The following is a 23,985-nucleotide window of genomic DNA, read 5'->3' on the forward strand; positions in this document are numbered from 1 at the left end:
CTGGGCTCAAGCGAGTCTCCTGCCTCTGCCTCCGAAGTAGCTGGGACTATAGGCACCCGCCACAACGATCAGCTAGTTTTTGGTTGCAGCCGTCATTTTTATTTGGTGGGCCTGGGCGGGATTTGAACCTGCCAGCTTAGTTGTATGTGGCTGGTGCCTTAGCTGCTTGAGCCACAGGCACAGAGAAAAAATGGTCATATAAAAGACCATTTTACATGAGGAGAAAGAGTATAGGGAGTCAGGGTAGAAGTGAGGGACTTGTAGGTAGCTCAGGACTGTGGGGGGAGGTGGCAGGGGCGGGGCCCATGGGAGGATGCCTATCACTGGGATGCTCTTTCATTGCTGGTGGGAGTGCAAGGTGGCACTTTGGAAAACTGGCAGTTTTTAATAAAAATCAAACATCCCCAAACCTATGACCTAGCAGTTCCATGTCTAGGTATCATACTTAAGAGACATGAAAATATAAGTCCATCTAAAGGATCTGTGCGAGAACATTATAGCAGCATCATCCCTACCGGTTGTACTGAGGATAAACGGGTGGAGGTGTGAGCAGCCGTGCTCTGGGGAGCTGGACCACAACAGTGCTGCCCAGAGCCATAACTTCAGCCCTGAGTCATCAAAAACTAAAATAAAAAATAAACAAACAAAAAGGGAACTGTATTCAGAGTCCTATATGAGAAGGTGGGGAAGTACGCAATTCAAAGTTTAGCAATCAGACGTGGTAAGAGCAAGAGGAAAGCTGAGTGGTATTGAGGTTGAAAGGATTACTAGTTAAATGCATTTGTTAGAAAATCAACTCCTAACAAGAGTACGCAGTGAGAGCTTGGGAACACACTTTTTCCAGAGATGATTAGGTCTGGGTGGTCTACATACAGAGCTAGCATTGCACTTCTGGTCCTAGAAATGTACTCATGTACTAGATGTTGTGCTAGAAGTGCCTTTTTGCTAACGTGGGTCACGTTCTATTGGCATGTGGACCAGGCCTGGTCCAAAGCCTTCCCACCCATCAGACTCAGGCCTGAAGTTACACTGTCCTTCCTTCATGAGAGAGCACGTGAGTTGGGACCTTTGATGTAAGCATTTGTTCTGTGACTTCAGATATCCAAGCGAGTACTGTCCCCTTCACACTAGTCACCATGGGAGGAAGTATGTTTGAATGAACTTGCTTTTGTTTAACTTGAATATCTGCAGTTCACAACCTGTGGGTTGCAACCCACAGGAACTATATTAAAGGGTTGCAGCCTTAGGAAGGTTGAGAACCACTGTTGTAGCTTGTCCCTTTTGACATCTTCTTTAGAGCCAATTGAAGCTGCACATGAAAACCAGAAGTTTCATTTTTCTTTTTCTGTTCTTTTTTTTTTTTTTTTGAGACAGAGTTTTACTCTGTCACCCTGGGTAGAGTGCCATGGAATCATCATAGCTCACAGCAACCTCAAACTCTTGGAGTCAAGTGATTCTCCTACCTCAGCTTCCTGAGTAGTTGGGACTACACGTGTCTGCCACAATACTCTCCTAATTTTTCCATTTTTAGTAGAGATGGGGTCTTGCTCAGGCTGGTCTCTAACTTCTGAACTCACGCAATCCACCCACCTCAGGCTCCCAGATTGGTAGGATTATAGGTGCCTGGCCAAGAAGTTTCATTCCTAATTATGACATGAAGTTGGACTCTAAGCAGAAATTGACACACCCATCCTTTGTGGAATTGTGAAGTTATTAATCTCCCTCTCTCTGCTTTGGCTGCCAGGAACCTCAGAGACAGTCCCATTAAAAATACTATTTGTTGGCTGTGCGCCTGTGGCTCAAATGGTTACATACACCTGAGCTGGCGGGTTCAAATCCCTGGCCTGCCAAACAACAATGATGGCTGCAACCAAAAAATAGCTGGGCGTTGTGGCAGGTGTCTGTAGTCCCAGCTACTTGGTAGGCAGAGGCAGGAGAATTGCTTGACCCAGGAGTTGGAGGTTGCTGTGAGCTTTGATGTTATGGCACTCTACCCAGGGCGACAGTTTGAGGCTCTGTCTCAAATAAATAAATAAAATACTATTTGTTATTTGTTAATTATTTAATATGTAACTCTGATAAATCAATTTGAACTGGGTGCAGTGGCTCACACCTGTAATTCTAGTACTCTGGGAAACTGAGGTGGGTGACTGAGACCAGTCTGAGCCAGAGCAAGGCCTATCTCTAAAAATAGCTGGGTGTTGTGGCCAGTCCCACCTACTTGGGAGGCTGAGGCAAGAGAATCTATTGAGCCCAAGAGTCTGAGGTTGTTGTGAGCTATAAGGCCACATCACTCTACCGAGAGCAACAAAGTGAGACTGTCTCAAAAAAAAAAAAAGAAAGAAAGAAAGAAATCAATCTGATATATAGATAATACTGCTTAAATTTAACAAATTATTCCATTATGTGACTTTCATTATAGTTTTTTTAATTCATTGTAAAATTAGTGCCATCGTTATTTAAGTTGGAAAACACAAAAATGTAGAAGAAAATCACTGATTTTATTATTTTAATGTAACCATGGAATGATTTGCGATTATACTTTAAAATCTTTTTATTTTTTAAATTCGGTGTCTATTCCTATGTTTAGAGGCAGCGACCTTCTTGGTCCTATTTGTTTCTGCATTCTTTCCAGAAACTTGCTTTCCTGTTTCTTTTGTTAGGCTTTTCTGGAAAGAATGCAGAAACAAATAGGACCGAGAAGGGCTCTCCCCACCACACACACTCACTGCTCTCCTCCCCGTGCTCCAGAACGGAGACTATCTGGACACAGGCGCGGGTGAGCAGCTGGAGCAGATTATCTGGCTCACGTGCCCATTGCTAACATTTTCCACCCTTTGGTTCCGCGAGGACTGAGAAATGCCACTCACCAGCTCTTCCAAAAACAGCGTGGGGGATTTGGAAAGCAGTTTCCCACGAGAGAAATATTAGGAATGATCCTAGCATCGCAGGAATAAGTGGCCAACCAACTCCAGTCTGTCGCGAGTCAGGTCAATGTCACTTTACTGTTCTTTCGGCGGCGCTCGTTCCCAGTGTGAATCGCGCGTCGGGCGCCACCCCAGGCTACCCCGACCAGCGCCGGCACCGCCTCCCGTCCTCGTCTGTCTCAGCTTCCTAGCAGGCGGCGACGGGAAGTGGCGGAGGGCGGCCAGGGGCGGGCCGGGGCCAGACCAGCAGGGGCATATAAGGGGAAGCACCGGGCCCGCAGCTGCTTGTTCGGCGCTCGGCTGGAGCTGGTGAGTAGCCTTTCTCCCCGTGCTTCCCTCCCCAGCCTCCGCACTCGCTCCTCCCGGGGTCTGCCCTGGGCCCCGATGGCACCCCTGCCCGCCTGCCCGCCTACCCGCCTCCGGGGGAGCCGGAAGGAAGGCGCAGCTGCGAGGTGCCTGGCGGCCTGGGTGCCGTCGTGCGGCCGCGCCTCGCCCCGCCGGGGTCCTCCTCGCGAGACCCGGACGCCGCGGTGGCCGGCAGAGGAGGCGGCAGCCCGTGCGCGGCTCCGCGTGCCCCGGTGGCGGGAGCTGCCTCCTGGGGAAGGGGGGAAGGCTTGTGGTCTGCTCTTCACTGGGGCCCCGGCTGGCGCGCGGCCGCGGGGCAGGGTGCAGGGGCGTGCGGAGCGCAGGGTGGGCGGCGAGGCTACAGACCCCCTGATAGCCGCCGCGGGCCAACCCACGACGTGAGAAACCGACGGAAGGGACGGGTTCAGATCACAACTTTTTCGCAGCAGACTGGAATCCCACTCAGACGCAGACTTGCCAGCAACTCGGTGTGAAGCTTCTGCCTTGACGTTTAGAGCTCCTACTAGCCAACTGTGGTGGAAGTGGCCCCTCCTGGGCAGCCTCTCTAGTGCCTTGGAACAGTGAAATTATGAGCAGATACTGGCGGTTGGTAGAAAAGTTTGTTGAATGACTGAATGATTCAAGCAGGCCCTGGAGAGCCCTGAAATCAGGTGGCTGGGCTTCTGAGAGTTCATTTAATCTGCCGCTGGTGCTGGAGTTATGATTGGGCTGATGGTGGCAGAGAGTGGGAGGCTGGAGGAACCAGTGAAGGCCTCTGTATAGTGGCAGGTAAGCCTGGGCCTTCTGGAGTGGATTTAACTTCCTCTGGCAGGCTGGGGGGGACCGTGAGGTGCAGATAGACCCACCCAGAGTGCTTCCACCTTCCTAAGCAGCTGTCTGCTCCCAGAACTGAGCTTGCCCGCCCTTCCTGCGGTCTTCTCTGCCCCTGAAGCCTCACCTGGCTGGCTTTGTCTGTGGAAGGGAGCCAGGGAAGCTGCAGAAGAATATGGTTTTTCCACATTCCATCTCCACCCACCAGACAATTGGCAGGCTCCCAAACTGGGTGGGCCATCTTGGGGCAGTCCCCTGGAGTCAGCCAGCACTGAGACTAGATTCTCTGGGGGGTGGGGTTGGGGGCGTTTGGAGAGTGGAAGCAGGAATCCTGTGGCTTTAGGAGTTTAGGTGGTAGAACTCTAGTAAGGCATTTTTGGGAGGAAGATACTGGCCATACCTTCATCTGCAGCCTAGAGTGTGTATGCTCACATCTTTTGCTGTTCCTGCCCCGGCAGTTAGTACTTTATGGCTGGAGCTTGAAGGTGGGCATCTCACAGGCTGGGCACAGGGCTCATGAAATGTGAGACTGGTGACTGACATGATGGAGTGCAGGCTTTGCTTCATAGAGCTGTGGAAACATGAGGTGCATTGCTGGTAGTGCAGCCAAGGAGATTAGAGGGGACAGGCAGAGAAGGCTAGGCTATCAGATGGGTTCTGAAGGATGAGTAGGAGTTAGCTGGATAGAGAAAACAGGGCGTGCACGCTGGGTGGTGCAAGGAGTGCTGTGGGGTGCCTCATGGAAAAGAGTTTTGGTCAGGGTTCCTCACAACCTTAACTGACCCAGCAGCCTGATTGAAGGAGCTGAAGGCTCCACTCATTTGCACATGAGAACAGCCTGCCCGGGGGCTCCAACAATGCCCAGTCCCCTGGACTCAGAAGGAAGAGGATGAGGCATCTGAAGGCAGATGGATGTTTGATGATAGAGCCTTCCAGGCAAGAGTCTTGGCCAAGCATACAGGCACTGAGTGATATTCTCTCTAGTGTGAGGTAGAGGGGCTGGGAACTGGGCAGGGGCTGCAGCTGCCAGTTTTTAGGGCCAGATTTTCATCCTGACCCGGGACTGGATGCATCTTGGTGGTACCCAGGAAACCTGGACAGCAGCCTGTGAGAAGCTTTGCTGTAGAGCTATGGCCCTGGAAGTGCTTTCTGTGGGCCCTGGAAGGCAGTGCAGGCTTGAAGTGGCTGGTCCTGTCTGTCCTGCTGGACCTCCCATGCACAGGGTCTCAGTAACAGGTCCTCAGCTGCCACACCTGGCTGGACACCCCCAGCGGCTAGAAGTTTCCTTGCCCAAAGCCCTTGACAGGTCTGAGGAAGACAGCCAGTCCCAGCTGAAGAGCACAGTGATGGCAGCCTTCACAGACTGAGTTTCCTGTGTGCTACATGCACCCACAGAGGACTTTGTATGTGTTGATTAGCTCATTTGGACGTCGTAGCCTAATCAGAGACTAGGTTGTGCCACATTCTTCACATGAGGAAACCAAGGCAAGGCGAGGTTAAGTAACATGCCATGCTTACATCCAAGGGAGTCAAGTGTCCAGACTCTCAACCATGACTGTCACACAGCCTAGACTCCCAGGCCTTTCACTGCACCATTTCCTTGCCATACCTGCTCAAGGGAGTGAGGAGCAGAGAGGGTTGTTCTGTGGACCCTCTCCCTTGCCAGGCCTTGGGGGGCAAGGACAAAAAGCCCAGGTTCCAAAGCCGCTGGTGTGGTGCAGGGAGAGGAGGGAGCTTTGGGGCTGTGAGATTTCGTCCCGAGAAGCACCCTGGAAGGCTCCCACCACCTCCACCCCTTACACAGTCTTTCTTCCCTCCCTCTCCTCCCCTTCTCTTTTTGCTCACCTTGATCCAAATGCAGAAATTTCAGGTACAAGGCAAATGTGATCATCTGAATAAACACAAAGCGGCTGTTTCTGGAGGTGCTGTGCCTTGCAAGTTGAGTTCTTGGTCGGCTTTTGGGGTGTTTGTTTCCAGGGTCTCTTTCTGTGAAAGAACTTGCCAACTAAGAAAACAAGGGAAGTGGTTTATTTTAAATTACCCTCTCCCCACATGGATATTTTTTCATCTTTATCAGCTTGGCGAGGCAGAAGAGGGTAGGGTTTTACAGGGGAACCATAGGCCAGACCTAAAAGAGAGCTGGTTGCTTTCAGGAACTGGAAAGACCGTGCTGCCTTGGTGGAAGGCGTGGGTGGCCCTGGTGGTGGCTGTGGCCCAGGAGTGGCTGCACAGAAGTGGGGCTGCCTCCACGTGGGGAGGGGTCCTCTTCTGGTCTGGGGTGAAGATCCAGCAGGGAGCTTTCTGTAGAGTGTCTTTCCCGGAACCCCGCCTATAGGTGAGTCCCCTTGCGTGCCAGTGGCTGTGGGCGGTTTCCTCCTCACTTGCTTAATAGTCCCCTTTCTTCAGAGAAAGGAAAGGGAAGGCTGAGGTCGCGTTGTGGCCCGGGCAGGCTGGGCTTGTGTGGGGCAGGGAGAAGGGCACCATGTTGTATCTAACTCTAACCCTCGCCCTCGGCCACAGGCTTTCACCCGAGGCCAGCAAGAATGTCACTGTGTTGCTATTACAGGGAGTCTGTGAATCCGGACTTGTTTTAACTTGCATAACTGCACTTCTCATTTTAATTCTCAGGTTTATTCTGTGCAGTTCTACAGATGTGAAACCTAATGGTGGTGGGTGTTTCTCACATATATGTCATGTCTTGGCGAGTGTTCAGATGATCAAAGCCCTGGGTCCTAGGTGGGGCTATGTCCCAGGAGCTCTTGTGGGGATCTCCATCTCTCTCACCCCTCAAAGCCAAAGAGAAGGGGAAGACCCACTTTAAGTGGCCAAGCCATGGCCAGGTCCCACGGTTGATCAGTGGGAGAGTAGGACAGGAGCAGAGCCCAGTGCCAGGAAGGAGGCAGGGGCAGCAGAGGGGGTGGAGGGGGCACCCATTGCACCACGGCCTCCAGGAGGCAGCTGACATGCGTCCTTCTTGGGAGTAAGTCCAGGAGTGTGACCTGTCACCTAGGAACTCTGGTCCCAGCCTGGATTTGTGTGCCTCATTCAAAAGGTGGCCAGCTGACGGTGGTGACACATAGGCACACACATAGATAACACTCCTGGCCTGGCTTTGCACCAGCAAGCGTGTCAACACAGAGCTGCCATCTGTGACATCAGACCTGGCATCAAAGATCTGGGGGTGACTCTGCCAGCATGCAGGCATCTCATCGGAGACTAGAAGAGGCTCCTGCTAGGGAACCCCAAGCTTGGGTGCTGGAGGTCGTGCGTATGGGACTTCCCCCATGGTGTGGAGGGACCACAGCCTGCTCCATACCCCCCCTGTGCCCGGAGAAGACGAACTCACCTTGACTGGAGCTTCCCCAAGAGCCTCCCAGCAGGCGTCTCCTTGTTTTGTCCTGGGAAGGGTGCTTGTTGCTCTGAGGCTTCTGGAGGACTAGGTGAAGCCACTGGCCTCAAAGGGAGACCTGATGGCTGTCTCATTCCTGTTAGCCTTAAGTCTGACATCCTCTGGGATCTGGACAGTGTAATCCTGGCTGTGAGATGCCTGGTTCTGGCTGTCTCTCTGAAGCCTTGTTTTTTCCCTGAATATCTCCTAGGAACCTTAGAGACATCTTACCCCCAGAACCCTGACCAGGGAGCTAGGCGTAGGGTCCTTGCTGGCTCCAGCAGCTCTGTCGGGTACTCATGCAAGGGATGCTCCATCCTCACATGCCAGTGGCCCACCCAGTCCCCATGCAGGTTAACAGTCCCTTTGATGGATGAAAGAAGGAGCTCCTGCCAGGACTCAGGAGACAGGCCTATGGCCTATGTAGTGTAGGCCCTTCTGTCCAGGTGTGCTGGCTGTCCTTACCCTCCCACTGGGTCAGTGCCCCACCACCTCTGGTTCCAGAGCCCTGCCTTTGCTTTGTGACAGGCTTTTCTTCTACATAACAAAGTTTTGTGACAAGTTTAGAGGTGAGGAGTGGGCCACAGTCTCCCCTGGGCATTTTGGAGTGGTTCCTGGGGTACCTGTCTCCCACCCAGAAGCCCAGCACCTGGGCAGGGGAGGGAGGCAGGAGACTTTAGCGGGGGGCTGAAGCATCTGGGACTTCTGAGGATAGAGTCAAGCTGCAGACCTCTGAGGGGTGGCCTGAGTTACCCGGTGGAGGAGCCCCCACCTCTTTATGCCACCTTCCCTTACACTGCCATTTTTAAAAAAGACTGTTGAAGGTGTGTTTCATGTACTGTAAGTTCAGTGGTTTGTTTCTAGTACATTCACCGGCTTATGCAGCCATCACCAGTCTATTAATAGTTATAGAACATTGCAACACCCCCCAAAGAAGTTTCATCTATATCACCAGCCACCCTCCCATCCCTCTTTCCCCAGCCCTAGGCAGCCCTAATCTGCTTTCTGTCTGTCGGTTTGCCTGCTCTGGACCTTTCATGTAAATGGAATCGTATGCCGTGCTTTTGCCACCAGCTTCTATTACTTAGCATGATGTTTTCAGGGGTCATCTGTGTTGTATCGTGTATCAATCTTTTATTCCTTGTTATGGCCAAGTAATATTCCATTGATATGGATATACCAGATTTTGTTTATTGGTTCATTAGTTGATAAACACTTGGGTTCTTTCTACTCTTCCTGCCATTACGGTTGAAACAAGTTCAACAATCCAGACTCCAATGTTCCTGCTGCCAGGAACATTCATATACTTTTCTGTAGACGCACATACCTTGTCATTTCTCTCCAGTGTTTACCTAGGAGTAGAATTGACCAGTGGATTGGTGTGGTCTTTTCTTGGCTCCCAAAGGTGAATTCCAAGCAGCAGTGGAATTTTTGACTTTGTTCACTTTGTTTCTGTATTTTTTCCTCTGTCTAAGACTGTGTTTTTGGTTTCTGATTCGTACATGGTGGATAAGTTATTCCTGTTGGTGCCTGAGGATCGGTTTATGGTCCTTAGCATTCAATCATCTTTATAGATGGATGACAGAGATCTATTCTCTGTTGACAGAGATGACAGAGAGTCTGGATTGTTGAACTTGTTTCTATGGGTCCATAGTTTCTTTCTCAATTCAAGTTAGAATTTTTTGCCTGCCATGAAGGAAAACTCTCTGACATCTGGACCAGTGAGTTTTCGTGCTTCTGTCCTGGAGCTGAAGGTGTAGAACTGGTGTCGGAGCCCTCTGAGACTGTAATTCAGAAAGGCCTTTGCCTCATTGTGTGAAGGTAAAAAAGTATTCCTAGTCATTAGGTGAGGCTCTAAAGTGTGTTAAATCAGAATAACTCTGTGATTGGCTTATATAAAAATATTTCTAACATTTCCAGAAAATTAAGGAAATTGTACTTCTAGCAAATTATTAGTAAACGCACCAGACTTTAAACTTAAAAATTCTTTCAGAAACAAATTCAGAAATGTTTTAAGAGTCCAAGTTAACATAATTAAGGCAAATCTTTGGCAAATAAAACTGAATTAGTAATTTGGGTCTTAAAAAGGGTATGTCTTTAATCTACAGTACTAAATATAATTCAGGAGTACATTTTATTCTTCTTAGGTTTTTCCTCCCTAAACTTCTACAAGTTTACCTGTCAAATCAGCAAATATTACTCTTGTGTAATGTTTAAAATTATGAAAAATATAAATTCGTGTGCAACTAAATGGAATCATTATTTTGATTATTTTAATAGTATTCTAGGATAAAGCTTAGATAACTTAAAATCTGGGACTGATACTAACTTGAGTTAATTCATGTGTAATACTTATACTCCTACCTAATTCCTAAGTGAGATAGAATACTGAAACATTGGTTATGAGGTATAATGGTAAGTTTTTTTCTATTCCAAACCGCTGCAGCTCAGGAGACTGAGGCAAGAGAATCACTTAAGCCCAAGAGTTAGAGGTTGCTGTGAGCTGTGATGTCACGGCATTCTACTAAGGTTGACAAAGTGAGACTCTCTCAAAATAAATAAATAAATACATACATAAAAATAAAAAGAGGCTGTGTCTTTGGCTAGTGTTAATGTGCAGAGGACAGGTGTGGCTATAAAAAGTTGTGTAACCTAAGTGTTCATGAGTGTCTGTAAAAGTGCTTTTGTTTCTGACAGGCAGCTCTCAAATACCAACCCCAAGGTCTCTGAACATAATCTTTTTCTTTTTTCCTCCAAGCTCAAGCTTTTTGGTCTGCAGATCCTTTTTTTTTGCAGTTTTGGCTGGGGCCAGGATTGAACCCGCCTCCCCCAGCATATGGGGCCAGTGCCCTACTCCTTGAGCCACCAGGTGCCACCCTGCAGATCCTTTTATACATAAAAATTATTGGGAACCAAAAAGCTTTTGATGAAATGGGTTTTATCTTACTGATATTTTTGTGTTAGAATTAAAATAAAAATTAAAAAAAATTTTGTCATTTCATTCAGGATGTATGAAATTGCTTGTTAAATAAGTATTTTGTTAAAAAACCTTTATTTTAGGAAGGTTTCATTATGTCATTTTTTTAAACAAATTTCTTAAATGCCTGACTAAATACAAGATCTCTGGATTCTCAATCTGTTGCAGTGTCCGTATCGTCTAGCCTCTAGGGAGAAGAGAATAAGATTAGTGTCATTAGAAAAGAATTTTTACTTTGTGGATCCTCTGAAAAGGGACTCAGGTACCTTGGGATTTCCTGGACCATATTCTATCCTGAAGTGCTTTACCAATATGTTCTAGGCTATGAGAACAAAACAAAACAAAAAATAATAAAGGACAAAACTTGGGACATTGAATTTTTTTGTAATGGTTTATAATACCAGAGTCTGACAAGAAGCCCTGAAGTGTATTGTGGTTTAGCAAGGTTTGCTTACCTTCAAGGTCTTGGGTTTGCTCCTTCATGCCTTGGCCATCAAAAATAAAAGATCCTTCTTTACTTCCTGTGCAGTCCACTGGGATAGCAGAGGTTCTGTATAGCAGAACAATTTTTGATACTTTATGACTTTTGACTTTATTACGTTCTTGATTACTTAAGGGGGGGAGCAAAGAACAAGGTTCATCAGTTATGAAAGAGCCAGGTCTGTTAGTTTGATTAATAAATAACCAAGTGTCGGGCGACATCTGTGGCTCAAAGGAGTAGGGTGTCAGCCCCATATGCCGGAGGTGGCGGGTTCAAACCCAGCCCCGACCAAAAACTGCAAAAAATAAAAAAACCCAAGTGTAAATAAAAATGAAAGATAATTTCAAAAAAAAGATCATGCCAAATCTTATAGATAATAGAAAAAGAAGAAATACTTCAAAATCATTCAAAGTGTAAGGCTGGCTCACACAATGGCTCACACCTGTAATCGTAGCACTCTGGGAGGCCGAGGCAGATGGATTGCCTGAGCTCACAGGTTGGAGACCAGCCTGAGCCAGAGTGAGACCCTGTCTCTAAAAATAACTGGGCGTTGTGGCCGGTGCCTGTGGTCTCAGCTACTTGGGAGGCTGAGGCAAGAGAATCACTTGAGCCCAAGAGTTTCAGGTTGCTGTGAGCTATGACACCACGGCAGTCTTTGGGGTGACAAAGTGAGACTCTGTCTCAAAAAAAGTAGATAAATAACCAAGTCTAGCTGCCTGGTCACTCACCCCTGTAATACTAGCATTTTGTGAGGCAGAGGTGGGAGGATTGCTTGAGGCCAGGAGTTGGAGATCCGCTTGGGCAACCTGTCACTATAGAGATAGTGAGACCCTATCTCTCTCTCTCTTTTTTTTTTTTTTTTTTGCAGTTTGAACCCGCCGCCTCCGGCATATGGGGCCGGCGCCCTACTCCTTTGAGCCACAGGCACCGCCTGTGAGACCCTATCTCTACAAAATATTTTTCTAAAAAATTAGGCAGGTGTGGTTGTATATGTCTGTAGCCCCAGCTACTCTGGAGGGTGGGGCAAGAGGACCATTTGAGCCTAAGAGTCTGAAATTGCTGTGAGCTGTAATTGCTCCTCTGCACTCCAGCCAGGGCAATAGAATGAGACTTTTTCTCTTAAAAAAGAGAGTCTTGTCTCTCAGGCATCCATGATCTTACTTTAATGTCATGTCCAAATTACCTCTGACAACATTTCTGATGTGCTTTCTAAAGATTGGACCCTAAATGTAGAAAAAAAAATTTTTTTCCCCAAATATTTGTGATTTTTCAGGGGCGCTCAGGGAAGTCTCAATAATAGTTTCAGATGTCAGACATCCTAAAAATTTTTTTTGTGATTTTGGTCGTGCACCTTATTAAAAGGGAAATGTTATAAAAAGAATTAGATTTAAGTGTTGCTATTTTAAAAGCTGCCTGGAAAGAGTAATTGTCCAATCAGAAGAGGTGCTGGCTGGGACTTTCTCCTTGGTTAAATTTGTATGGGTAAATGTGATTAGTATAAATATTCCAGATTAATATAAATATTCCAGATGTTGCGGGCTTTAGGGGAAGGTTCTTGCTTGTATATAATGTATACCTTGCTGTATATAATGTATTTGCATTCTCAGAGGAAACGATGATCAAATTTGTTATGAAATAGGTATTGTACCATACCCCAAAGATAACTTAAACTCTCCTGATACTATTGATTGGAGAAAAAAAAAATTCATCAGAACCAGTAAGTCTCTGTCATGTATAGATAGGTTTAGGAGTTCCATCTGTGTCTTCAGCAGAAGACAGAGCTGTGGGACAGGATTGTGCCAGGTGCTTTAAATGAATGATAATTCGAAGACAAGTCTCTCAGGTCCAGGCTTTTGAGCTAACATCTTCAGCACTTTCCAGACCACACCAGGCTTCTGGATCAGGATTTCCAGGGCTCTGTTTTTGGAAGCAGGTGGCTTCGTGACAGTGGACTGCTCGGGGAAATAGTGTTATGGTGCTTTGCTTGGGACATTGCTGATGTTTTAATTTCTGCTTTCTAGAGCTATGAGAGAACTCCTTTCTTAAGCTGTATGCAACTCACAACAATTTAGTAGGCTCTGCTCAATGGAAAGGGAACATTTTAAAATATCTATTTCTTGCTGATATCCTCCCCCCATTTTTACTAAGGCTCCTTATTTTTTGTGGTGATGGTTATTTCCATAGATTCAATAAGAAGAATATGTCCTTTTAAAAATTTATATTTTTCTTGTTGTAAAATAGATGTAAGATTTAACCATTGTAACCATTTTTAAGTGTACAGTTCTGTGGCATTAAGCACATTCACATTGTCATGTAGCCATCTCCACCCTCCATCTCCAGAACGTTTTCATCTTTCTAAACTGAAACTCTCTGCTCTTTAAACGCTAACACCCCCCCCCACACACACACACACACATCCATTCTCCCTGCCCCCAGGCCCTGGCAGCCACCATCCTACTCTGACGTCATGGTATCTGTCCTTTTGTGACTGGCCTATTTCACTTGGCATAATGTCCTCAAGCTTCATTCATATTGTAGCATGTGCTAGAATTCCATTCCATTGCGTATAAATACTCAATTTTATTTTTGCCTTGACGGACATTTGGCTATTTTAGCCTTTTGGCTATTGAGAATAAGGCTGCTGTCAACGTTGGTTTACAGATACCCGTTTCAAGGCCCTACTTTCAGTACCGCTGTGGCTATACCCAGGAGCAGAATTCTAGGTCAAATGGTAATTCTGTGTTGGATTTTTTTTGAGGAGAAACAAAAACAAAAAACAAAAGCCTAAAATAGAGGATTGGACAAATTGAGAGTAAGTGGAGCCTTACCTGATTGCCTTATTTGTGAATGATGCTCACGTAATCAGCTGTGACAAGCCACTAATGAAGGAGTCAGGTTGACTCCATGGAACTGACAGGGCCCTCCCAGGAAAACTGGCGGATCCTTGGCTCTCAGGTTCCTTCATGGCAAGCCAAGGAATTTAAGATTTTGGAGGGACCCAAATAAAAGAGATAAAAGACTGAAGATATAAATGGATAACGGCTGGACCCTGTACAAAAACAACACAATGCACCACAGCCTGCAGTGGCTGCCCCAGAAACCCACCTCTTATCTGTAGTGAGCAGCCCAAGACGGCAGCCTACCAGGGGCCACCTGCAGGAGGCCAGGTCACTGTCTCCAGTAAGGATCAGGGGGCCAAGCACTGACTACTGTAACTAGCAGCTCAAAGTGGCCAGGATTGATTAGTAACTGACAGTTTGCCTAATTTTTGTCTCTGCTGCCTTGGGACCAACCAGAGAAAGCCAGATGTGCCCCCTAATCAGTCAGCGGAAGGGCCTGCTTCTGGCCAGCCACCTTTAGCCTCCTGGGCCAGAAGCCTTCCCAGGGCACAGGAGAGCCCCCCTGGTTTTTCACTGCACAGCCTCCCCTGCTCTGCCTGCCCCCACGTCCCTGCCAAACACCGGAGCCGTGGCCAACACTCTTTCTTACTGTAGTGATCTCTGAGCACAGCCTTTGCTTCTCTCATTTGGATGGTCTTCATTTGTTTCACAGAGGAAATTGCTCACATTTCTGGGTACCGCAGGTAAAACCTTGTGGAATTTCTCAGGCTTGATTTCCTGCCTTCAGGATAGCAAATAATAGATGGTTTTCAAAATTCAGTCTAGGATTCCAGGCAGAAGTAGATTTTGTGGCCTTCATAATTGTTCAATACTGTATGGCTCTAAATTTGCAAAAGAAATAAATGTAAGGAGGCTTAGTTGGCTACTTAACACTCTTGGTGCACCTGTGTAAGTTGCCAGCCAGTCTCATGGCTCCAGCCCTTTTTGTGTATGTTACAGAATATATATCTTTGAAGCTGGGTGTAGTGGCTCTCACTTGTACTTTGAAAGGCTGAGGCAGGAGGATTGCTTAAGGCTAGGAGTTCCCCTCACTACTGAAGACAGAAAAATTTAGCTGGGAGACTTGGTGCAGGCACCTGCTGTAGTCCTAGCTACTTGGGAGGCTGAGGCAGGAGGATCACTTGAATTTAGGAATTTGAGGTCACTGTGAGCTATGCAATGATGCTACTGCACTCTAGCCTGGATAAGGATGAGATTCTGTCTCAGAAAAAAAAAAAAGTAAAAAAAGAAAAAAATATCTTTTGAGATTATTCTCATAGGCAGAAAGACCATTAGGTAAAATTATAGATGACTCTGAAATAGGTTAAAAAAAAAAAAAAAAGCCCACCCCGTTAGGTTTTCTCTACCTTCCATTGTCTTTAAGCTATTTTATAACTCCATAGGTGGTAGGAAACTGATATTAATAATACAGATGATTCTGTCCATAGAAATGGAGATGAGCTTTGCCCAGTGAGATGCAGCTGATTATTGCCTTGTCAATACTGGCCACTTTTGCATCAATTTGTAAATTCATCTCTGATTTCTTTGGCTCCTTTGAATGCTTTACTGTTTCCCTCTCATTAAACAATGAGTTAAATAAGATCTTTGACATGTATTTATTTAAGAAGAAGAAGAAAAAAAAGGAAATTCACTTTCTCTAGACCTTTCATTTTTCTGATGATAACACCAAGGCACAGAAAAGTGAAGTGACTGCCCTCTGATTTTCTGGTTATTGCTAGGGCATTCTTCAGCCCTATGCCCAGAGGGCACTTCCTCTTCTCTGGGTCCCAGTCTAGGTCAGTGACTTCACTTACCCAGGTTGGAGCTTTCCCTGGCACCTGGCACTCAGCAGGCCTGGGTGTTGGATGGATGGATTGATGACTGACTGGGTTCTGAGAGCAGTATATGTTTATTTTCCTGATGGGCATCATATTTATAATGATACATTTGTTGTAATTAAGCTTCCCTAGGACAAGGGTGTGGTGGTCCCCCAAGCCCAGCATGTCTCTTGGTGGAAGAATGGGCTGGCCTCTCCCAGCTTCAGTCTGTGTGCCTCCCAGGCAGTGTGAGGGTGACCTCGAGGTCCTCATGGTGCTTAGGAGATAGATGTGGTAGGGGACAGTTTGTCACTTAAGAAATTCAGTGAGTTGACAGTGACCCAGAGCTGCAGAGCTACACAGCATTTGGTGCAGTGGTTATTGGATGTGGCTACCAGCTCCCCATTGCCCCTGCTCACTGAGCTGGCATCAGACTGGGGACAGCAGAGCAATCAACACATCTGTGCGACTAAGTGTCCCTGTGGCACACCCTGTGGTGAGAGTCAGGAGGTCGAGACTGGGAGGATAGGCCCAGGAAAACAAAGAAAGGGAGCCCCCGTGCATCTGGAATGGAGAGGAAGACTGCCATTTGGGAGGAAGCAAAGCCCTCCCCCCCATGCTGCAGGAAACAGTAGACTAGGGCAGGCTCATGGACTTGCCCTAATTTTCAGTGGGCCGTACCCAAAAAGCAGGTCAATGATGGAATGGGTGGAGATGGGAGATGGTATGGAAATGTTCGTGGAAGAGATGAGGGAAATCAGGAGAAAACTTAGGGGACTGCAATTGAGGAATTCTCTGCATGTCCTCATGGAGAAGCTCTCCAATCACCATGATGAATATTGCCTTAGGCCTTGACTCCCGCGGTTTTCCATGAACTTAATATTGTGATTCCTGCTGATACGCCTTTACTGATCTGTTTGCTGTGAACCTTATGTTATTTCCATGTGTCAGGTGGGTCTTATGTTGCCAGCTTCTAATAGGAGGTTACTTTTGCACCCCGTCTATAGTTCTGTCAGTAGCAGAGTTTCACCCATTTGCATGGAAAAAATGTCAAGTGAATAAAGCCACTAAAAAGCAAAAAGAGAGAGAAAAAAAAAAAGAAATTCATTGAGTGAGCTGTCATCCACGAGTGGGACCAGGAGGTCTGGAATAGCCACACACTGACTAAGGAGGGAGCTATCCTACTCAGGGTAAAAAAACCTCCAAAAACTTTTTCCTCCCAGATGCACCTGTGCATTACTCTGCCCCTGTGCAGGGCCACCGTGTGGTATTGGGCAGATCTCTTGTGCATTGTGAAGTTTTCAGGGACATTTGGCCTATAGGGTGTGAGGGAGGCTCTGGGGCTTCAGGAAAGGGGTCTGGATTGGGCTCCGTGGCTCACACCCAGCCCTTGGGAGGCTGAGGTGGGAAGATTCCTTGAACCTGGGAGTTCAAGACCAGCCTGGGCAACATAATGAGATCCTGTCCCTAAAAAAATAAAGAATTAATGAGGTGTAGTGGTTCACACACCTGTAGTCCTGACTACTTGGGAGGCTGAGGCAGGAGGATCACTTGAGCCCAGGAATTTGAGGTTGCTGTGAGCCATAATGATGCTACTGCACCCTGGGCAACAGAGCGAGACCCTGTCCCTAAAATATAAGAATAAAAAAGGGAGTGGGGCCGGAGTCTGAGTAGACACATGAGTGATCTGTTGTCTGCAGGTCTCACTCATGAACAATGGGCCTGGGGTGGGCTACAACTTGTCTGGCGCCCACAGCTTGGGTGCTAGCAGCTGCTGAGGAGTCTCCTGCCCTCTCTGGGCACTCTGGGGCCTCAGCCCTGTCTCTGAATCCTAGAGCAAATATGCCTTCTTGGCAAGGATGTTGTAAGAGTAGTGAGGAGTCCACAGAGCCAGGCCTGGCATGGTTGGGCATGGTGAATAGCGGGTGGCTGCGGTCTTTGTTGTCAGTGCTAGTTCCTGCTACACAGAGTCCTCGCGCCACTGGGGAAATAATGCCTAAAGCCGCTGGTGAGATCCTGGCTGTGAACACCCTGGTGGTGACTGAAAGCCTTGTTCTGAAGTGAGGTGGAGGCAGGGGAGGAAGAGGGGGCAGGAGATTGGTTGTTATTTGCCCCCTTCCCTGCCTGCCTGCCTGGCCGGCTTCCCACTGTCTCTCAGAAGTGAGCAGCTCAGAGTTCCTGTGGTTGTAGGAGCCCAGGGTGTGGGGTCCCCCTGGTATGGGAGTCCAAGGAACAAGAGTCCCCAGGGTGCAGGGCGTGTGGCCTGGAGGGCACAGCCCAGGGGAGCTGCTCTCACTCTTGACCTCTCTAGCTACTGCCATGTGCCTGAGCACAGAATGGCCCACCGTGTGTTCACATCTCTTACAGTCCATTTGATGCTGGGGTTAATGGGGGAAATGTCACACCAGAGCATTCGTCATAGTCCTAATTTTAATGATGAAAAATTTTTAACTACTTCAGTGTCCAACAGTAGGGGGTTACTTGTATTCTGGTGTTTACATACACACCAGAACAGGGTTTTCAGCTTCGGGCACCAGTGACATCTTGGACTGGGTTAGACACCAGAGTGTTTTGGAAGACTATTTATTGGAGTGAGGAGGTGGTCACAGGTCTGTGTGTAGATGTGGATGTGTGTAAGTCTGGAGGGACGTCAGTTCAGTTGTTCTTGGGAGCTATCACTTGAGTGCTGGGCTGATAGGTAAACCTTCCCCTCACATACATTTCTGAAGCTGTTTCTGGAAGAACATGGTGGTGAAGGGGAGGGGGCATTGTGCCCTGAGGCAGAGACCAGGGCTGTGGGGCACTGTGCTATGACCTTGGCAGTGGTTCTGGGAAGGCAGCTGGGCTTCTGTGGCCTGCTTCCTACGAGGCATGTTCTGTTTAGTCCCTTATCTTGGTGCCCTATGTAGGGCCTCTGGATGGCCCTGGAGTCAGGGTCCTACAGCTTCCGCCTCTGGCCATATATACCTGAGGCAGCTGCACCTGGCCCCCTTCCTCCTAAACACCCAGCCAGGGAGTGGGCTCTTCCAGACTACCCAGATGGAAGGCCAGGGTGCAGCTTAAAGCTGTGCATGATCTCCAAGGCTGACATGAGCCCCTCAGCCAGGGAGGTGGCTGTACCAAGTATGCAGTTGCACCCAGTGAGGCAGGTGCCCCTGTAAGGTGGAGGAACACACCTCCATTGGTGCTGGCCTCATTCTGGCCCCTCTTCACATAGGGCTAGGAGCCCCCTCCTTTCTTTTTGGAGACAAGTTGACTGGCTGTTCTTCTGTTTGTGTGTATTTCCTATGTGTCCAAGAACCATATGAAATTGGTGATGTTTGGTTTTGCCCTACAAAATGACTGTTTCATTTGGTTCAACCTAATATTGTGTGTATACACACCCACACAGGTTAATGCTTTTTGAAGTAGGATCATTCTATTCAGACCTTTCTGTGAGAATTTTTATGTAGTGTTTTAGACATCTTTCTGAATAAGACCTTTCTCTCTCTTTTTTGTTTTTGTTTTTCTTTTTCTTTTTGTTTTTTTTTTTTGAGACAGAATCTCACTCTGTTGCTCAGGCTGGAATGCACAGATATCATCATAGCTCACAGCAACCTCAAACTCCTGAGCTCAAGTGATCCTCCTGCCTCTCAAGCAGCTGGGACTGCAGGCATGTGCCATGACACCCAGCCAATTTTTCTGTTTTTAGTAGAGACAAGGTCTTCCTCTTGCTCAGGCTGGTCTTGCCCCCCATACCTGGGGGACACCACACCCTGGGGCACCTGCACCCACATGAACTCCTGAGCTCATCTTGGCCTCCCAGAGTACTGGGATTATAGGCATGAGCCACTGTGCCTGGCCCCTCTCTTTTTAATGGTTGTATATATTTCATTGTTGGTTTTTTTTTTTTTAAACTAAACTCAATTTTCAAATGGTTTTTGTCCAGTTGTTTACAACAGGGTTATTTAATTTGGTAGATAATGTCATATGGAAGCTTTACTCTTTTATGTAATTACAGTTGACCCTTGAACAAAGTGGGGGTCAGGAGTGCTGATCCCTGCAAAGCCAAAAATCCACATATAACTTTTGACTTTTCTAAAACTCAATAATTAATAGCCTACTGTTGGCTGGAAGCCTTTCTGATAACATAAACAAGTCTATTAACACATATTTCATATCTTATGTGTATTATATACTATTACATGTACTATATACTTTCTTATAATAAAGTAAGGAAAACAATGTCAAGGACAATCATTAGGAAGAGGAAGTGTATTTATGTTCATTAACTGGAAGTGCGTCATCATAAAGGTCTTCAGTGTCATCACCGTCATGTTGAGTAGGCTGAGGAGGAGGAGCCAGAGGGGCTGTTCTTGCTATCTCAGGGCCATTCAGGCCTGTGCTGTTCAAGGGCCAATTGTGCGCTCTCTTTTTAAATAACCTTTTATAGGAGATCTTTATTGATGAGTGATTTCTCTAGTCTACCCATTGAAGCCTCTTGGCCCAGTGGAGAGAACTGACCTGCTGGATGGTCGTTTACTAGTCCTGGCTGTCGCTTACTAGTTGAATGTCCTCAGAAAATTACCTTCTGAACCTTTCTCATCCATTAAGTCAGAATTCACACTGCCCATTGTGTAGCTGTGTGGAACAGAAGAGACGATCAAGTGAGGTACTCTGAGCACTGCTGCACTCTGAAGAAATGGGCTGTGGGATAGTGGTGGTAGTGGTGATGGTGTTTGTTTTTAAATAATTTGTAAGCCATACTGCCCACTGCTTGCCTGATCTGGGAAGTTTTTCTGGGCTTAGAGTTGGGAGGTGAGCCTTGAGGCTGTGGGACTGACCTGGGAGACCCAAGTACCTGGGCAAGTGTCTGAAATGTCCAGAGCTTGCTCCCTGGGCTGCCACACATGGCTCTGTGCCAAGGAAAAAGAAGGAAACCCAGGGTGTGCAGGGCTGGGTTGGTGGCAGCGGGCCGTGCTGCTATGAGCCAGGCCGGTTTCCTCGGCTTTCCTCAGGGGCCTGCGGGGTATCCTTGTAGGGAGCAGCCACCCACTCTGTGTATGTATCCTCTTCCAGGCTGCTGACCCGGACACCTGTGTACCAGAAGTGAGTTGGAGCTGCCTGTGCCATGGACTATGAGGTTAGACTCTGAAATCCTTGGGAGGACTGTCTTGGGGGGCAGCTGAGGGCCTTCATGTCCTCCACGTGTGTACCTTTTGGTGCAAATCCTGCCCAGCCCTTTACTGACAGCTCTGCAAAGAGGAACTTCAGATTTATAGTTTACTGGAGCAGAGTAAAAGAACATGTTGACAGGCTCGGCGCCTGTAGCTCAGTGGCTAAGGTGCCAGCCACATACACCGGAGCTGGCAGGTTCAAATCCAGCCTGGGCCTGCCAAACAACAATGATGACTACAACCAAAACAAACAAACAGAAATAGCTGGGTGTTATGGCCGGTGCCTGTAGTCCCAGCTACTTGGGAGGCTGAGGTAAGAGAATTGCTTATGCGCAAAAGTTTGAGGTTGCTGTGAGCTGTGACGCCACAGTACTCTACCCAGGGTGACAAAGTGAGACTCTGTCTCAGAAAAGCAAACAAACAGAAAAACAGACCAGCAAGGCTCACCCCTTCCCTGTTCCAGATCCTCTCTTTCCCTGTCTGCCCTCCATAGCTCCTCCTGCATGCAGTGCTGGGAGGCTGGCTGGAAGGGGAGGGAGGCTTTTGATTTACGATCTCTAAAAGCTATAGGTTTTGGGGAAGGAGTCACCCTGAGGTTTTCTGGACCTAAACTATTGTGCTACCTAAGTTACCACTTGTCAGTACTTTCCTTTGAATGATCTTTTTTTTTTGAGACAGAGCCTCAAGCTGTCCCCCTGGGTAGAGTGCCGTGGCATTTCAGCTCACAGCAATCTCCAACTCCTGGGCTCAAGCGAGTCTCCTGCCTCTGCCTCCCAAGTAGCTGGGACCACAGGTGGCCACCACAACACCCAGCTATTTTTTGGTTGCAGCCGTCATTGTTGTTTGGTGGGCCCAGGCTAGATTCGAACCCGCCACCTTGGGTGTATATGGCTGGCGTCTTAGCCACTTGAGCTACAGGCACCGAGCCTCCTTTGAATGATCTTGGGAGAGAAAAGTACAGTATATCCAGTCAGAAGCACTTTTTAAAATCTATTTAGACTAGATATAGGATGTTAATGTCCTTTTTTTGCCAAGTTCTGTGACCTCTTCAGGGCATCCAGTACTGGAGCTTTCCTGCAGCCACCAGCCACCTTTTGTCCTCACCAGTCACCGGGGAGGTGTGTGAGAGTTCAGTGGTTTGGTGTTTTGTAAACTCAGTGGCCACAGTGCCCCAGTCTCTGAGCCAATAGAGCAGCATCTGGTGCGTGGTAGGCTGTCTGGATGCATTTGTGGGCTATCCCTGCAAAAGTGTGGGCCCCGGGGCGGCACCTGTGGCTCAAAGAGGTAGGACGCCGGCCCCATATGCCGGAGGTGGCGGGTTCAAACCTAGCCCCGGCCAAAAAATGCAAAAAAAAAAAAAAAGTGTGGGCCCCAGGTGTGGCTTTCAGTGTGGTGGCTGGAGGGACTGAGACATGCAGACTCAGGGCAGATGTTAGCTTTAGGTACAGGACTGGAAAAGGGCCGTCATCAGTGTCTGAACGAGTGTTCTGTGCGAATGAGCATTCTGTGCAGTGGCCCAGGAGCCTGCCTTCTCCTTCCTTCCCCACTGTGGCAACAGCTGCAGGTCAAGTAAGATCCTATGTCCTATGGATGCAGCACTCAGTCCTCCTAGGCCCTTCAGTGGAGGGGGTGGATAGAGTCACTCCCTGGGCTGCCTGCCTTTTTACCTACCAGGTGGGGGAGCTGAGACAGGGAAGTGAGGTCCTTGCCAGGGCCCTGCAGACTAGGGCTTCACAGTGCAACACCAGCAATTTTCTCTGATGTTCCAGGACTTCCCTTATACCCCCATCAGAACTCTTTATCCTCTTGTAGATATTTCTGACTTACTTTAATTTTTTTCCCCAGCTTTTAAAAAATTGTGGGAAAGTAGCTAGGCAAGGTGGCTCACGCCTGTAATCCTAGCACTCTGGGAGGCCGAGGTGGGTGGATTGCCTGAGCTCACAGGTTTGAGACCAACTGGAGCCAGAACAAGACCTGTCTCTAAAAATAGCCAGGTGTTGTAGTGGGCATCTGTAGTCCCAGCTACTTGGGTGACTGAGACAAGAGAATCGCCTGAGCCCAAGAGTTTGAAGTTGCTGTGAGCTGTAACACTGATACTGGAATTTCACTCTTCAGGAGGTTCTTGGTCTCAGTGATTCGAAGAATGAATCCACAGACCACAGATCAGTGGTAAGACAGGATTTATTTACAGAAAAGAATACAGAAGTGCCAGAGCTCCTGGCAGAGAGAGAAAACTGGAGTCAGGAGAGAAAAGTGTTCTCTCGCCCTCTCTGTCCTCTGTAGGCTCTTTGTCTAGGGGCATAACAGTGGCATGGGGCCCTCAGTAGGGCTAGGTAGTTACATTTAGGGTGTCTAGGACATTGTGTCTGAGACATGTCTGGGACAATGTGTCTGGGGCATGTCTGGCCCTTGGTAGTTACATTTAGCAGGGCTTGGTGGGACATAGTGTCTGGGACATCTGTCTGGGACATGTCTGGGTCATGTCTGGGTCGCAAATGAATGGCTGCAATCCCTTTCATTCCCAGGCCTAGGAAATGGGGACCCCCTGCCCACCCTCCAGCCCAACATTGCCAAGGTGGAGGCAGCAGGTCCGTGCCCCCCAGCTCCACGAGCTGGCTGGGATGCCACTTGTCCTGTATCAATACCATGGCACTCTAACGAGGGTGACAGAGTCAGACTCTGTCTCAAAAAAAAGAAAAAAATTGTGGCAAAATACACAACACATAACATTTAACACTTGACCTGTTTCACAAAGTGCAGGTGCAGGGCTGTGCAGCCAGCACCATGGTCCTCTTCACAGCTTTCCTTCTTCCCAGACGGAAACTCTGTTCCTATCCAACACCAGCAGCCCTCACAGCTACCCTCTATCTTCTATCACTTTGAACTTGGCTACTTTAGGTGCCTCATATCGTGGACTCACACAGTGTTTGTCCTTGTGTGTTTGGCTTATTTCACTTAGCACAATGTCCTCAGGATTTGCCATCGGTAGGTAGAGTGCTGTGGCATCTAGCTCATAGCAACCTCAAATCTTGGGCTTAAGTGATTCTCTTGCCTCAGCCTCCCATGGAGCTGGGATTACAGGTGCCCGCCACAACACCCAGATATTTTATGTGGCAGTTGTCATTGTTGTTTAGCTGGCCCAGGCCAGGTTCAAACCCGCCACCCTCAGTGTATGTGGCTGGCG

General features: G+C 47.9%; 1 protein-coding gene and 1 pseudogene across 1 annotated transcript in view; both read left to right on the top strand.

Annotated features, from left to right (window-relative positions):
• The first annotated feature begins 3,661 nt into the window (after window positions 1-3,661).
• The window catches only part of BID (BH3 interacting domain death agonist), a 29,098-nt gene continuing 8,774 nt past the window's right edge, over window positions 3,662-23,985 (top strand). Inside the window, exons 1-2 of the mRNA XM_012809323.2 lie at window positions 3,662-4,061; window positions 20,704-20,767. Coding sequence (XP_012664777.2) covers window positions 20,756-20,767 — 12 coding nt within the window. The 5' untranslated portion in view covers window positions 3,662-4,061; window positions 20,704-20,755. The remainder of the gene's footprint in view (window positions 4,062-20,703; window positions 20,768-23,985) is intronic.
• LOC100959994 lies at window positions 15,848-17,073 on the top strand (annotated as a pseudogene).

The sequence above is a fragment of the Otolemur garnettii genome, unplaced genomic scaffold (assembly GCF_000181295.1).
Source record: "Otolemur garnettii isolate 467f Iridium unplaced genomic scaffold, OtoGar3 scaffold00104, whole genome shotgun sequence".
In the NCBI taxonomy this organism is placed as follows: domain Eukaryota; kingdom Metazoa; phylum Chordata; class Mammalia; order Primates; family Galagidae; genus Otolemur; species Otolemur garnettii.